At 39.1% G+C, this 17,403-nt stretch overlaps 1 protein-coding gene across 1 annotated transcript in view; it reads right to left on the bottom strand.

The window, feature by feature from the left end:
- Positions 1-17,403, bottom strand: part of sspo (SCO-spondin) — a 603,219-nt gene that overhangs the window by 123,132 nt on the left and 462,684 nt on the right. Inside the window, 4 exon segments of the mRNA XM_054751251.2 lie at positions 9,056-9,217; positions 14,294-14,533; positions 14,624-14,670; positions 14,836-14,975. Coding sequence (XP_054607226.2) covers positions 9,056-9,217; positions 14,294-14,533; positions 14,624-14,670; positions 14,836-14,975 — 589 coding nt within the window.

The raw sequence follows: 17,403 nt of genomic DNA, 5'->3' as shown, positions 1-17,403 counted from the left end.
ACAGTGTTCACAGATTTGAGTTTTCTGCTATTTAGAATTAGTTTTTTTGATTCTTCACTTATTTTTTGTGCTTTTTTTTGCTTCTTTGTGCTTTTTGCTTTCACATCTTTCACTACGTTCAGCTCATTTAACAGTTTAGCTTAGTTTCAGCTTACTTCAGCTATTCAACAACTTCAGCAATCCGTTTCTGAATTTGGCTTATGCTACTCATTTCACAGTTCAACTAAAAATTAAACTGTTAAACTAGTCCTACTCAAACAACAAGTGTTTAGACCTTTTTGCTGTCCAGATTTTTAAATAATGTTCAGATTTCAGTTTTCTGCTGTTTAGGATTGATTTGTCCGGTCTTCACTTTTTGTGCTTTATTTACATTTTGGTGCTTTTTGCTTCTAAATCTTTCAAAACATTCAGCTCATTTTAACAATTTTGCTTAGTTTCAGCTTCAGCAATTAGTTTCTGAATTCAGCATTTGATGCTAATTTCACAGTTCAGCTAAATGTAAAAATTAAACTGTTGAACTAGTCCTACTAAAATAACAGGTGTTTAGACATTTTACCTGTCCAATTTTTTTAGACAGTGTTCACAGATTTGAGTTTTCTGCTATTTAGAATTAGTTTTCTTGATTCTTCACTTACTTTTTGTGCTTTTTTGCTTCTTTGTGCTTTTTGCTTTCACATCTTTCACTACATTCAGCTCATTTAACAGTTTAGCTTAGTTTCAGCTTACTTCAGCTATTCAACAACTTCAGCAATCAGTTACCAAATTTAGCATATACTGCTAATTTCACAGTTCAGCTAAATGTAAAAATTAAACTGTTAAACTAGTCCTACTGAAATAACAGGTGTTTACACATTTTAGCTGTCCAATTTTTTTAAACAGTGTTCACAGATTTGAGTTTTCTGCTATTTAGGATTAGTTTTCTTGATTCTTCACTTACTTTTTGTGCTTTTTTGCTTCTTTGTGCTTTTTGCTTTCACATCTTTCACTACATTCAGCTCATTTAACAGTTTAGCTTAGTTTCAGCTTACTTCAGCTATTCAACAACTTCAGCAATCAGTTAGCAAATTTAGCATATACTGCTAATTTCACAGTTCAGCTAAATGTAAAGATTAAACTGTTAAACTTGTCCAACTGATATAACAGGTGTTTAGACATTTAAGCTGTCCAGATTTTTATACAATGTTCACAGATTAAAGTTTTTTTTTTTTTTTTTTGCTATTTAGCATTATTTTTCTCTATTCTTCACTTACTTTTTGTGCTTTATTTGCTTGTTGGTGCTTTTTGCTTCTACATCTTTCAAGACATTCAGCTCATTTGGACAGTTTTGCTTTGTTTCAGCTTCAGTTACGCTGTTCAGCAGCTTCAGTTCAGCTGTTCAGCAGCTTCAGCTTACAGTTTCAGCTATCCAGCATTCAAACAGCATTTGTGCAATAAATGCAATTTTTCTAGTTCTTCTTCTTCTTATTCTGCTTCCGTACACTTTTTGAAACGCTTCTTCTCCTTCAAATTTTGAGCTATTTCAACTATTTTATACCAAAACGTTCAGCTCGTTAAGCTCTTTCCGGCTATTACTTTTGGAATTGATATCTTTCAAATTTTTCGAGTTATTAAGCTTTTTCTGCAAAAATTTTCCCATTGAAATGAATGGGATTGGTCAATTTTCAGCAAATTCCTATCACTTTTTTGACCTAAAACTCTACTGGGTTCCTTTTAACTCAGAGACTTCATTCAAAGTTCAGCAAACTCACAAGACTTTCCTGTTTAACATATTAAAGAGGCTTTTTGATATCTTTTACGGTTTTTCTAAAATCGCAGGTAGAAGTTGAGGTACGACTTGAAATTTTCAGAAAAAATCACAAAAGTTATAATGGGGAAAGATAGGAGCAGTGACCCTCCCTTGCTCCATTTCTGGCATTGTAGCAAGAGAACCGTAGGTCCGATTGAAATGAAACACACACTGGCTTACAGCTAACAAAAATACCTTCGTTTTGAGCTATAAGTCATGACTGTACTCCAAAGATTGTGGTTGTACGGTTCATTTGTTTGAGAAAATTCAAATTTTAAAAAATGTCTCTCCCCACTGTAAACTGAAGATTCCGCACTCTAACTTTTGAACTTCACATCTTCTGTGAACAACTCTTTACTACCCCCAGACCGTTTGGACTACCAAAACAAATTATAACTCAAAAAGTAGGAATTTTTGTCAGCTTTTCAGAATGCGTTTCATTTTCTCTGTAAGTGTTACCGTTCTTTCCCTACAAGCCTCAGAAGGAGGAGAGAGCCAGAATCTAGCTCATTGAAACCCATGTTAAAGGAAGAGAGATTTTCTCCTCAGTTCGGCTTCACACAGCTAAAAGTTTCTCGTCATAGCTTCTAGACAATTCATGGTAGGCACATACAAATCGGCACAGATGATCATCAAAGTCTTCTGCCACTCACGCTTTTTGAATTTTTCAAATCGGTGCAGTACTTTTCGAATGGTGATGAGAAGTTTGACAGGTCCAATTTCACTTCTGAAGGACAGATTTTAAGGCTTCTTTCATTAACAGGAGTACAGCTGCAGGCCTCCAACAGCCAGGGGGAAAAGGCGGGAAAACAGTGCTGCTCTCTGATTGGTTGAGAGTGTTCAACCATTTTCTGTCCAATCGGGATCCAGCACCCACACAAATGACACATCAAATCGACCAGTTTGGTCTCAGGAATCTTGTATTAAATTTTAAATGCGTTATCTGTTACCATGGCAACACAAGAAGCTACATATCACTTTAATCAAGTCTCATAGGAATGAATATTAAAAAGCTGAATGTTTAGCCATTAACAGACTCCTGTTTTTGATTTTTTTTAACCATTTGTACTTCAAACTAGAAACATGTTCAATTTGATTGACCGTCAGAAGGTGGGAAAGTGCCCCGCTCCCTCCCAGCTCCCTGATTGGTTGAGAGAGGTCAATCATCTTCCGGCTAAATGGAATTACACACCCACGCATGTGAGGCATCAAATCGATCGGCTAGGCCTAAGGAATCCATCCATTCAACCAACCAACCAACCAACCAACCAACCATCCATCCATCCATCCATCCATCCAGCCAACCAACCATCCATCCATCCGTCCTATCCCTGCATCCATCCATCCATCCATCCAACCAACCAACCAACCATCCATCCAACCATCCATCCATCCATCCAACCGACCAACAGACCAACCATCCATTCATCCATCCATCCATCCTTCAATCCCTCCATCCCTCCATCCATCCAAGCAACCAACCAACTAACCAACAGACCAACCATCCATCCATCCTTCCATCCATCCATCCATCCATCCAACCAAACAACCATCCATCCATCCATCCATCCATCCATCCAACCAACCAACCAACCAACCAACCAACCAACCAACCAACCATCCAACCATCCATCCAACCATCCATCCATCCATCCAACAGACCAACAGACCAACCATCCATCCATCCATCCATCCATCCATCCATCCCAACCAACCAACCAACCAACCATCCAACCATCCATCCAACCGACCAACAGACCAACCATCCATCCATCCATCCATCCATCCATACATCCAACCAACCATCCATCCATCCAACCAACCAACCAACCAACCAACCAACCAACCAACCCCATACACTTAAAACTAAAGTAGCAGCATAGCTGACATTTTAACGCTAGTCAGCTCATTTGAACAGTTTTGCTTAGTTTCAGCTTCAGCAATTAGTTTCTGAATTCAGCATATGATGCTTATTTCACAGTTCAGCTAAATGTAAAAATTAAACTGTTAAACTAGTCCTACTGAAATAACAGGTGTTTAGACATTTTAGCTGTCCAATTTTTTAAACAGTTTTCACAGATTTGTTTTCTGCTATTTAGGATTAGTTTTCTTGATTCTTCACTTACTTTTTGTGCTTTTTTTCTGCTTCTTTGTGCTTTTTGCTTTCACATCTTTCACTACGTTCAGCTCATTTAACAGTTTAGCTTAGTTTCAGCTTACTTCAGCTATTCAACAACTTCAGCAATCCGTTTCTGAATTCGGCTTATGCTACTCATTTCACAGTTCAACTAAAAATTAAACTGTTAAACTAGTCCTACTCAAACAACAAGTGTTTACACCTTTTTGCTGTCCAGATTTTTAAATAATGTTCAGATTTCAGTTTTCTGCTGTTTAGGATTGATTTGTCCGGTCTTCACTTTTTGTGCTTTATTTACATTTTGGTGCTTTTTGCTTCTAAATCTTTCAAAACATTCAGCTCATTTTAACAGTTTTGCTTAGTTTCAGCTTCAGCAAATAGTTTCTGAATTCAGCATTTGATGCTAATTTCACAGTTCAGCTAAATGTAAAAATTAAACTGTTGAACTAGTCCTACTACAATAACAGGTGTTTAGACATTTTACCTGTCCAATTCTTTTAGACAGTGTTCACAGATTTGAGTTTTCTGCTATTTCTATTTAGTTTTTTTGATTCTTCACTTACTTTTTGTGCTTTTTTTTGCTTCTTTGTGCTTTTTGCTTTCACATCTTTCACTACGTTCAGCTCATTTAACAGTTTAGCTTAGTTTCAGCTTACTTCAGCTATTCAACAACTTCAGCAATCCGTTTCTGAATTCGGCTTATGCTACTCATTTCACAGTTCAACAAAAATTTAAACTGTTAAACTAGTCCTACTCAAACAACAAGTGTTTACACCTTTTTGCTTCCAGATTTTTAAATAATGTTCAGATTTCAGTTTTCTGCTGTTTAGGATTGATTTGTCCGGTCTTCACTTTTTGTGCTTTATTTACATTTTGGTGCTTTTTGCTTCTAAATCTTTCAAAACATTCAGCTCATTTTAACAGTTTTGCTTAGTTTCAGCTTCAGCAATTAGTTTCTGAATTCAGCATATGATGCTAATTTCACAGTTCAGCTAAATGTAAAAATTAAACTGTTGAACTAGTCCTACTAAAATAACAGGTGTTTAGACATTTTACCTGTCCAATTCTTTTAGACAGTGTTCACAGATTTGAGTTTTCTGCTATTTAGAATTAGTTTTTTTGATTCTTCACTTACTTTTTGTGCTTTTTTTTGCTTCTTTGTGCTTTTTGCTTTCACATCTTTCACTACGTTCAGCTCATTTAACAGTTTAGCTTAGTTTCAGCTTACTTCAGCCATTCAACAACTTCAGCAATCCGTTTCTGAATTCGGCTTATGCTACTCATTTCACAGTTCAACTAAAAATTAAACTGTTAAACTAGTCCTACTCAAACAACAAGTGTTTACACCTTTTTGCTGTCCAGATTTTTAAATAATGTTCAGATTTCAGTTTTCTGCTGTTTAGGATTGATTTGTCCGGTCTTCACTTTTTGTGCTTTATTTACATTTTGGTGCTTTTTGCTTCTAAATCTTTCAAAACATTCAGCTCATTTTAACAGTTTTGCTTAGTTTCAGCTTCAGCAAATAGTTTCTGAATTCAGCATTTGATGCTAATTTCACAGTTCAGCTAAATGTAAAAATTAAACTGTTGAACTAGTCCTACTACAATAACAGGTGTTTAGACATTTTACCTGTCCAATGCTTTTAGACAGTGTTCACAGATTTGAGTTTTCTATTTATAATTAGTTTTTTTGATTCTTCACTTACTTTTTGTGCCTTTTTTTTTTTGCTTCTTTGTGCTTTTTGCTTTCACATCTTTCACTACGTTCAGCTCATTTAACAGTTTAGCTTAGTTTCAGCTTACTTCAGCTATTCAACAACTTCAGCAATCCGTTTCTGAATTCGGCTTATGCTACTCATTTCACAGTTCAACTAAAAATTAAACTGTTAAACTAGTCCTACTCAAAAAACAAGTGTTTAGACCTTTTTGCTGTCCAGATTTTTGAATAATGTTCAGATTTCAGTTTTCTGCTGTTTAGGATTGATTTGTCCGGTCTTCACTTTTTGTGCTTTATTTACAATTTGGTGCTTTTTGCTTCTAAATCTTTCAAAACATTCAGCTCATTTTAACAGTTTTGCTTAGTTTCAGCGTAAGGCAAATAGTTTCTGAATTCAGCATTTGATGCTAATTTCACAGTTCAGCTAAATGTAAAAATTAAACTGTTGAACTAGTCCTACTACAATAACAGGTGTTTAGACATTTTACCTGTCCAATTCTTTTAGACAGTGTTCACAGATTTGAGTTTTCTGCTATTTAGGATTAGTTTTCTTGATTCTTCACCTACTTTTTGTGCTTTTTTGCTTCTTTGTGCTTTTTGCTTTCACATCTTTCACTACATTCAGCTCATTCAACAGTTTAGCTTAGTTTCAGCTTACTTCAGCTATTCAACAACTTCAGCAATCAGTTACCAATTTTAGCATATACTGCTAATTTCACAGTTCAGCTAAATGTAACAATTAAACTGTTAAACTAGTCCTACTGAAATAACAGTGTTTACACATTTTAGCTGTCCAATTTTTTTAAACAGTGTTCACAGATTTGAGTTTTCTGCTATTTAGGATTAGTTTTCTTGATTCTTCACTTACTTTTTGTGCTTTTTTGCTTCTTTGTGCTTTTTGCTTTCACATCTTTCACTACATTCAGCTCATTTAACAGTTTAGCTTAGTTTCAGCTTACTTCAGCTGTTCAACAACTTCAGCAATCAGTTACCAAATTTAGCATATACTGCTAATTTCACAGTTCAGCTAAATGTAAAGATTAAACAGTTAAACTTGTCCAACTGATATAACAGGTGTTTAGATATTTAAGCTGTCCAGATTTTTATACAATGTTCACAGATTAAAGGTTTTTCATTTTTATTTATTTTTTATTTTTTTGCTATTTAGCATTATTTTTCTCTATTCTTCACTTACTTTTTGTGCTTTATTTGCTTGTTGGTGCTTTTTGCTTCTACATCTTTCAAGACATTCAGCTCATTTGGACAGTTTTGCTTTGTTTCAGCTTCAGTTAAGCTGTTCAGCAGCTTTAGTTCAGCTGTTCAGCAGCTTCAGCTTACAGTTTCAGCTATCCAGCATTCAAACAGCATTTGTGCAATAAATGCAATTTTTCTAGTTATAATAAATATTGTGTTTGACAAGTTTTTTGTGCTGCCAAATATCTCATTTTGACTCCAGTTTTGATATTTTAATGGATTTTTATAAATTACATTAATTGAATTATCACATTGTTGCATGTTTAACTAGCTCTATTGTGATGAATTAAACTAGCACCTCACTGTCAAAAGCTCATTTTAATTTCAAGCATGTTTACGTATTTATGGACATGAACAAAAACAGGAAATATATAAATTGAGATTTATTTAATTAATATAACAATTAACTGTTTAGAGGAGGAAAGAGTCATTGAAAGGCACATTCTTCTGGAAGCTCCTGATCCTGACCACACCACCAGAAGAGACCAGCTGCAGACACCAGAGGATCACCTACGACCAAGAGAGCTGCTGGTATCAGTGAATAAATAATGAAATCAGGGCAGTTTCAGTGGGCTGAACACATTACAGAATAATTTTCTCATGGGGTAACTTCATAACTTTCTATGCAGCAGACTGTAACTTGAGTCCAGGGCTACCGGAGAGCTGCTATCCAGCACGTTTCAGTGGTTTTCCTGCTTAAACAGGTTAGATTAGCTGTTCAGCAGCTCAGCTATTTGTTGCTGATTAAAACCAGGTGTGTTGAAGCAGATAAACCTCTAAAACATGCTATGGCTAACGGCTACTTACCATTCAGAGCTGATTCTGTTGGGTCGGTTCCGCTAGTTTCAGGCAACTCACAAGCTCAAAACAATAAGGCTCAGGTCCGCTTGTCTCCTCCAATAAGACTTGGTCCCTTTCTTCTCGAGTGTCTGGGTAAGGAGGGGGAGAAACATCCTCCACTTCTACTAACTGCTCAGAGTGAAGGGAGCTAGCATCGTCTAGTTAGCCATCGTCTTCGTCACTGCCGCGGCTACGCCCTCTCGGTCGTCCAGGCAACGCCTACTAATGTTGCAGTTTTTAAAATTGATACGTGGGTGGAGAAGTACTCTGAGGCACACGTTGCCCGCTCTTTCAGGTATCTACGCCCAGCAGGGCTCTGAGATCCTTAGGAAACAGTCAGCTGGTAGAACCGGGTCAGAACCAAACAAGATGAAGCTGCTTTTAGCTACTATGCTGCTCACAGATGGAATCGGCTTCCTCATGACCTCAAATGTGTTCCAACTCTAGAAACTTTTACATCAGAATTGAAAACATTCACGTTGTCATCAGCCTTTGGATGAATGTTCTTATGCTGTACCTTCTGCTCTGTAACTGCTCACCCTTTAACTTTGTTTCTTTACATTTTTCAATTGTATTTTCTGTCACATTGATCTTAATGTTCTTGCTAATGGAAAGCACATTGAATTGACTGTGTGCGAAATGTGCTATAGAACTAAAGTTGCCTTGCCAATTTACTGGCCTATCTACATTGCGACCCACATCTATAGTCATGAGCTTCGGGTAGTGATTGAGAGATTGGGATTGTGGAAGCAAATGGCCAAAATGAGTTTTCTCCACAGGGTGTCTGGGTTCCTTAGGTTGGGACTATATTTGTCAGCTGGCCAGGAAACGCCTCAGGATTCCCCCAGAGGAGCTGGCCCAAGTGGCTGGGGAGATGAGCTCTACTTAGAGCTGCTGGCTATGCGACCCAACCCCAGATAAGCAGATAAAAACAGATGGACAGCTCTTATTTGGAACTCTGTGGGAAGAGTGCTCACCTTTAAATCAAAAGGTTGGTCCTTTGTCCAGATCCCACACAGCCCCTTTCCTGATATGGTGTGAATATGTGTGTATGAGTGGGTGAATATGTTTCATAGTGTGAAGTAGTTTGATGGTAAGCAAGAGTAGAAACTAGCCATGAAACTCCAGTCTGTTTACCATTCATCTCTGACCTAAATAAGATGAGTTACTCTACATGATCTAGCAAGTGGAAACCCGAGCAAGCTTTTCCTTTGAAACACAATAAAAGAGAGATATTTATATGTACAGTTACTGGTAATTTACTGTAAGAATCTTTCTGCAGCATTGTGATTGTGGATGATTTAAGAGTGAAGCGAGCGAACCTGGACAGAGTCCCGTGTTGCAGCTCTGGCTCTGTGTCTGCTGACTCCTACAACCACGCCCTGGAGGAGAGGCCAAGGGCCTCCTGTAGCGATGCCTGACTCCACCACTGCATGGCTCTGTGCATGCGGACCAAACACTCCACACACTCCAGTGGCACAGATCTGAAAGAGCATAGTAATTAAAACACAACAATAAACTCTGACTTCATCCTATTTGCTTTAGTGATAATTGGAACACATTTTAATTGTGCAAAGAGAATAATTCCCTTCCAGTGGATTCACAGCGTACGTACTCGGAGACATCACTGCCCCGTCTGGCCTGGCTGAAAATTTATCAGATTATGCCTGTAAAGGACACTGAACATGATGCGTACAAACACCTGGCATCAGGGCTGGACTGGGACAAAAATTCAGCCCGGGCATTTTGACTGGAGACCGGCCCATCACCTGGTTTTTTTGGAAAAGACATTAAGCCTTACGCTGTTTTTGACACACACCAACGTACACTTTCTTGTTGGTAATATTTATGTATCAATCTAATATACATAAACCTACACCATCCTTTCCTATCCTGGTATTCTAAAAAGAACTTAGTAAAAAGGAAAAAAGACAACTTGATTAAGGTAACACCCCAAACAATCTCTAACACTTGGTAGCAACCTGACATTCAGGCCCTGTCCACACGTAGCCGGGGATCTGCCAAAACGTAGATATTTATCTACATTTTGGCCTGTCATCCACACGAAAACAGAGTTTTTTCACACGAAAACGGATCACGTGTGCGACCTGTGTTTACACTAGCCGACAGCATGGATGCCCTCAGAGCTGCGCTCGCTTTATCAAGTGTCCAAGCGCTTTTTGCTTGTTTGTTTTTGAAAGCGGAAATACTGCTCCTTGTGGAAGACCACAGACGAAGGACGAGGTTAAGAACGGGGGAAGTACTGCCGCCTACAGGTCTGGCATGTCCTTAACAACGTATTTATCCGGGTACGTGTGGACAGTTTTATTTTTAAACGAGGTGGTGTGGATGCAAGTTTTTGGAGGGGCGGATATTCGTTTTTTAAAAAAAACTGGCTACGTGTGGACTAGGCCTAAGACAGAGAGAACTATTAATCAATAATGAATATTAATATAAAAAAAGACATTTATGGAAATTTTCATTAACTGTTTTATCACCACACTAACTAGGAAATATTTTTACAATACATTTAAAAAAGAAAGGAGACAGAGAAAGGTGAGATAAAATAACTTAATTGACCATTTGAGGTCTTTTTAGAGATTGTACTGGTGCAGTATCTATAAAATGTGGGGAAAATGCTGACATCATATACATTATTTACTTCTGTAACTATTTGTTAATATGTTGTTAATACGAGATGCAGTATTTATAGCTATCCTGTTAGGGTGTGTAATTGTTGGACGGAATCTTTAACAAAACACATAATTAATAAATTATTTGTGTATGATTGTGTGCATTTAGAATATCTATATTAAAGTCTCCACAAACACTAACTTATGATTATTTGTATTTAATTATACTGTACATTTCTGAACATTTGTTCTGAAAAATAATTCATTATTAATAATTAATTCTGAAATATTTTTTTACAAATTAAATTCTTACCTTCTTAACTAAATATTTAACTTTAAGTTAATATTTATCATCCAAACTAAATATTTAACTTTTTAACTAAATATTTTGATTGCAAACTAAATATTTACCTTCTTAAATATATATTTAGCATCCAAACAAAATATTTAACTATTTAACTAAATATTTTGTTTACAAACCAAATATGTATCTTCTTCAGGGCCGTGCAGAGACCTTTGACGGGGCGGGTGCTCAAAGTAAAAAAAAAAAAGGGGCACTTATAGAGCAATCCAACAAGTTAGAAAATTCAGATAATGAGACCCTTGGGTTCAAACAACATAATAAAAATATATCAGTTAGTGTCATTAGTGTTAATGTTAGTTCATAAATAACAGTTTTAGTTTATAAAGCTGACTTATATCTAGAGATGTTACAACCACATTTTTGACCCTGATCCGAGTCCAAGTTGTTTGATTTTTGATTATCTTCCAATACTGAGTCCTGTTCTGATACCAGGTGGTGATGCAACGCATTAGAAAAGAAGAAAGAAGTCGTCCTTCTGTCTGTATTTGTCATTTTGTTGTTTTAGCCTGAAAAGGTCACTCATTCAGGAAGTACTTTTAACAGGAATCAAGATAATTTATTGCTATTGCACAGGTGTACAACCAAAGATATTTTGTGCTTACTAAAGACAGCTCTAGTAAGAGGTAGTAAAATAAATGTAAAATAAATGCACCACAGAGACTTATCCAGTGTGATCTACAGCTATGTTAGCTGAGATCTTTTTCCTGTCAGTAGAAAATTCTTGATCCAATTTCATGATCTCACTGAACTTAACACTAAACATGAGAGCTCTGCTACCAACCTAACAACAACACCCTTTACACAAAGGCACCATCATCACATACGTGGCAGGAGTCTCAGTGAAACTTAGAAGAATCTTCTCCAAACACAACATCCCGGTAAACCTCCCCTTTTGGCACAAAAACTTATAATTGGAGCCTATGGACACGAATTGTCCAGTTTATAAATTGATGGGTCCTTCACAGGGTTCAGAGCCCTGTTTCTGTGACATATGTCAGTCAGAGCTACACAAAGGTCTCGATTTACACTACATTCCTACCCTCACCTATGGTCATGAGCTTTGGGTAGTGACCGAAAGAATGAGATCGCGGATACAAGCGGCCAAAATGAGTTTTTTCCGCAGGGTGGCTGGGCTCTCTCTTAGCGATGGGGTGAGAACATCGACATAAATATACTGGACAATTCCTTTCCATAGGCTCCAATATCACGTTTTTGAGGCCAAATGCGAGGTGGCCACCACCGCCATTTTGACCGTGTCACAGGTTCCGTCAAACCCAGACAATTCCAAAAAAGGGAAGAGAGGAGGAGCTGAGGGTGGGGCTGTAAGGTTGGGATCAACTGACGACACCCGGTCGAACTAGCTACAAGCTAACCTGAAGCTAACCCAAAGCTAATGCGGAGGTGGAGCTAAGCTAACGGAGGTAGCAACCTATCTACAATCGGAGTTAACTGTGCACAACATCAGAGCTTCTGAGTCAGACATACGCCGGGCTGACCGCTGGGTAAAACCTGGTGGAACACAGAGGTCTCCGAGACCTCCACAAGCCGGCAACCGCACAGCAGACAAGCGCCGCTGCGATCTGAGATACACAGAGCTGCTGCTGGGGAAAACCGAGTGGAAAGGTTTCCATCCCAGAGCTCCACAAGCCGGCAGCCCGCGCAGCAAACAGAAGCCGCGATTAGACAGAGATGCGCCGAGCTGATGCCTATCTCCAGCGGTCAATGGGAAATCAGGCGGGGTACACCCTGGACAGAGAGCCAGTCCATCGCAGGACAACACAGAGACACACACACACACACTCACACCTAAGGACAATTTAGGCAGACCAATCAACCTAACAGCCATGTTTTTGGACTGTGGGAGGAAGCCTGAGTGCCCGGAGAGAACCCACGCATGCACAGGGAGAACATGCAAACTCCATGCAGAAAGGTCCCAGGCCGGGAAGTGAATCCAGCACCTTCTTGCTGCAAGGCAACAGCTCTAACTACTGCGCCACTGCGCAGCCTGTGGCCACAACATATACCAATTATTGCTTCTATGGTTACATTGTGATTTCTTAGTAAATATTCTATTTGTTGAGATATAAACTTTATTGTATTTGTCCTAGTGAATCTATAATTAAACGGGTAAACTAGTAGTAGCACATTCAATGTCAAAGAGAGTAAAATGTTATTATCAGGAGAGGGAGAATGTTGAAGTGGTTGGCAGCAGGTGTGCAGTTTGTATATATATTGTCAGTTTGTAAATATATATTATGAAGAAGAAGAAGAAGAAGAAGAAGAAGAAAAGATCATTTCTATAGCACCTCTCAAGATAAAAATCATGAAATCAAAAAATGTAAAAATATAAAAAAGAATTTAGAAAATGCTTAAAAATATATTTAAAATGAGCCAAAAATAGACAATTATGATTAAAAATGTAAAGAAAGACAGTGAATAGGAAAGAGGGGAATCAGTGGATCCTGAGGAAGGTGGAATAGGTGGGGAGAGCAGAACAAGGAGAGGGTAATGAAGGTCACACCAAAACCAACTTGAACAAGTGAGTCTTCAGCTGCTTTTTAAAGGAGACCACTGAGTCCACTGATCTCAGGCTCGGGGGAGAGAGTTCCACAGTCTGGGGGCCACAGCAGCAAATGATCTGTCACCTTTGTTCTTTAGCCTGGTGCTGCACAACCAGTAGGCTTTGATCACTGGACCTCAGGGGCCTGCTGGGGGTGTAGGGACTAAGAAGATCACCAATGTAAGATGGTGCTTGTCCATGTAAGGCCCTATAGACCAGAACCAGGATCTTGATTATGTTCCCCATAGTACCTACGTTGTACCAAGTGAATCAACTGAAAGGGAACGTTAGGGCAAGTTTCTAAGCTCTGTTCCAGAAGACAAACCAGGTACTATGTAGGGCTACCCTCATCTCAGCATTGCTTGGTAAAGAGCAGCTATCAGACTGGGAACTAGCAGTTGACAGTGATGTTTATAGGTGCTGGGTGGGGTCACCAGCTGGTGTTAAACTCATTTGCCTTCACAGCTGTTATTAGATGTTTCTTCAGCCAGGCCATACAAGGGCGTCATGTCCATTAGTACCTACACTGTACCTCATTCCTCTTTTTCTGGGAACAGTGGTTGTATCCTTCATGATATGACCTAAACTATCTAAGTGAAATTCTGTGTGTTTTCCAGACTGAACGATTATTCAGGGATTCTTCACCAGAAGAGCTAGACTACAACATTTGATCTTATTGTCTGTGGTATTCATCTCTGCTGGCAGCAGATGTATTTAGATGTTGAAGCTAGAAGTCTAGATTTCAGTCAACAGTTTCTTTATTATATTAGTGTAACATTTATCTTCTTTTGCATAAGCTGCATAAACTAATCTTTCCTGTAAATCTTTTCAGTATACAAACTTAATTTTTTTAACATGAATCAAATCAAGCTCATACTATAAAGGTTTACTACTTTCCTTATCATCTCCCCAGTGAGACGCATCTAAGTGATCAAAAATCCTGCTTTCTCTTCTATTTACTCAAAACGTTTCTCCTTCAGCAGCCAACCAAAACACCAGTTACCTCTACAGATGTTAGCATCTGGACAGAGTCTCCTTTCAACCAGCGGTCCTGAGCAGTGGCTTTCTTCTTCTCCTGGGATGAGAAATCCAGAATCTAGGTCCAAGCAGGCACGATAACGTTTCTGCACTGAAACCATTTCAGTGCGACTGATGGTTTCTTCCAGCAGAGTACCAAAGAGTTCAGAGGTAAAAGATGTGCAGGGAGAGCAGGGAGTCCATTCCGTCCATTCACTGAGGATTACTGGCGGGAATGAAGAGGAGAGGAAAAGCAAACATCAACAGGGAGCATCAGAGCTGTTCTTACTTTCCAAATAAATGTATACTCTCTTACCTTCGCACTCTCTCATATCACAATGCAAACTCCCTCCATGACAAAGGCTTGAGAGGAGAGAACATTGTTTAAACTACTATAGCAACAGGTGGTTTTGGCAGAAATTATTTCAAATGCAGCACAAATACAAAAAAAATATAGCAAGCTAGCTCTCTGGGTCTTTTAAAATGTTTGACTGAAATGCTGCAAAACCCATTAAGCTTGGCTCTAACCATGTACTACAGTCAACAGTGACTGTGGCACCCTGAGGGATAATGATAGGAGTGGGTGGTTGTTCTGATTCATGGTGCTGCAGGTAGATGCATCCACATGCTTTCCGGGGAACACAGCTACCATTCTGCTGAAGCAAGTCCTGCAGAGAAAAGCACAGGATTTCTCTGCTTTTATACTAATTATTCAAAAAGGGAACAAGTACAAATAACACACATGTAGACATAAATAGAAAATTGACATATAAAATAATTCTAGAAGATTTCACTATCTGTTCCCAGATTCACCAGGAGCACGATACAATTTTTGCTCCCCTTCGTGGTTGGTAATTTGCTTTGGTTACCTGAAGAACTATCTAAAGATGGACTTTTCTATCACCAAATAACAAACCTGCAAGATAATTACATGTAGGTTAACAACAATCATTTGGGTGTAGTTTGATGTGAAGTGCATCATGCATGTGTTATTCAGGGCCTACTATCTGTCAGAGACTGGAGCTAAAGTGATATAAACCAGTGACCACAGGATTGTGTTGGGTGCCTTTGTGTGATGAAACGAAGCAAGTTTAGTGCAGTTGTGACCTCATCTGTAGGGGTTATTATAGTTTTAAAGGTTTGTAGGGGGCGCTGTGGTGAAATTAGACCACATTTACCAACTGTTTGTGCCTGTTTGAAGGGCTGTACTGTTTCTCGCCATGTTGTCTTGTCCAGATAAGAAAAGTGTTTGTGGAAGTTACAGTCAAACGTAAGGTGACGGCATCCAGCCAGAATTGGCCATGGAATCAAAGCTCCTCCATTCTGGAAAGCTTTCAGAACTGAAGTTGTCATTACACCAGCATGTAGGCAGTCGGAATCTCTCATAAAGTGACGCCAAACAACCCCCATTTATCTTCAGTTACTAGCTCCAAAGTTATGACGATTAAGTGAAATGGGGCGATTTGGGACCTTTCACAGTAAAACTTGACCTTTTTGGTCCTAAGGGGGTGGGTCTTGTTTGACATCATCATTCAACCATTTAATTTTCTTCGGGGGCAGATGTGTAATGACTATAAAAAATTTTGTTACTTAAATCCTTTCAGTTATGAAATGATAACCATGTATATTTTTTGGGTGAGTGGTCAAATTTAGAGGTCTGGCCCTATCCCTTGAACATATCCAAAAAACTCAGTTTCTTTGTCTCATTTGATCGTCCATCTCTTCTCAGCAATCACATACAATTTTCGAGACAATCATGCCAAAAATGACTGAGTAGTTCAATCAAATGCGGACCCTACAAACAGCCAAAACGGGGTGCAAATCGCTACTTAAATCCAAAATGGCTGACTTCCTGTATCCTATGCGGACTGCTGAGAACTACAAGTGTGCAAAATTTCATAACTGTGCTATACAAAAAGGTAAATGAGGGGCTGATTTTTCACATTCTAGGGGTCACTGTTGTGCCATTTTTAATGTGATTTTTTTGGGGAACTTTTAAAACATAATCTAAGGAGCTTTGAAAGAAAATCATCTGGACTTCTTTGAGTTGCTTGAAGACGTTTCACCTCTCATCCGAGAGGCTTCTTCAGTTCTAAGGTCAAATGGTGGAGAGTCCCAGATTCAAACCCAGTGGGCGTTTCCCCCCGAAGAGGGAACAAAAGACCCCCTGATGATCTTCTACATAAACACATGAGCCAAGGTGTGAGGGTGGGTGTGGGTCCTATTCAGCCAGAGTTTCGGGTGAGCTCATTGTGAAGCCTGGCCCCACCCTATCATGTGAATTCCTGAGGTCAGATGGCCCAGGATATGCGTGGGCGTTGAGGCATCTGGGAAGGGATCTCAAAACTGGATTATAGATGGCAGACAGTTGGTGTCGTAAACCACCGCCTCTGTTCAAAGATGGTTGCTCACAGTGGACATAAATGGCTTCCTTTAGTCCTCTCTCAAACCATCTGTCCTCTCTGTCCAAAATGTGAACGTTGGCATCCTCGAAAGAGTGACCTTTGTCCTTTAGATGCAAATGAACTGCTGAGTCCTGCCCCATGGAGATGGCTCTTCTATGTTGTGCCATGCGCTTGTGAAGTGGTTGTTTGGTTTCTCCGATGTAGAGGTCTGGGCATTCCTCGCTGCACTGTACAGCATACACCACATTGTTCAGTTTGTGTTTAGGAGTTTTGTCTTTCGGGTGAACCAGTTTCTGTCTGAGTGTGTTGCTGGGTCTGAAGTACACTGGTATGTTGTGTTTGGAGAAAACCCTCCTGAGTTTCTCTGATACACCGGCTACATAGGGGATGACAAGGTTGTTGCGTCTGTCTTTCTGATCCTCCCTCGCTGGTGTCTGGTCTTCTTTTCTGTGCACCTTTGCTGACTTTATAAACGCCCAATTAGGATAGCCACATGTTTTAAGTGATTCCTTTACATGTGTGTGTTCCTTCTTTTTCCCTTTTGGCTTAGAGGGAACATGATCTGCCCGGTGGTGTAAGGTCTTGATTACTCCAAGTGTGTGTTCCAGAGGGTGATGTAAGTCGAAGAGGAGGTACTGGTCCGTGTGTGTGGGCTTCCGGTACACTTCAAAGTTGAGGTTGCCATTTTCTT

Source organism: Nothobranchius furzeri, chromosome 7 (genome assembly GCF_043380555.1).
Source record: "Nothobranchius furzeri strain GRZ-AD chromosome 7, NfurGRZ-RIMD1, whole genome shotgun sequence".
Lineage (NCBI taxonomy): Eukaryota > Metazoa > Chordata > Actinopteri > Cyprinodontiformes > Nothobranchiidae > Nothobranchius > Nothobranchius furzeri.
Note: the sequence above shows the minus strand (reverse complement) of the source record. Positions and strands in the feature narration are given on the sequence as shown.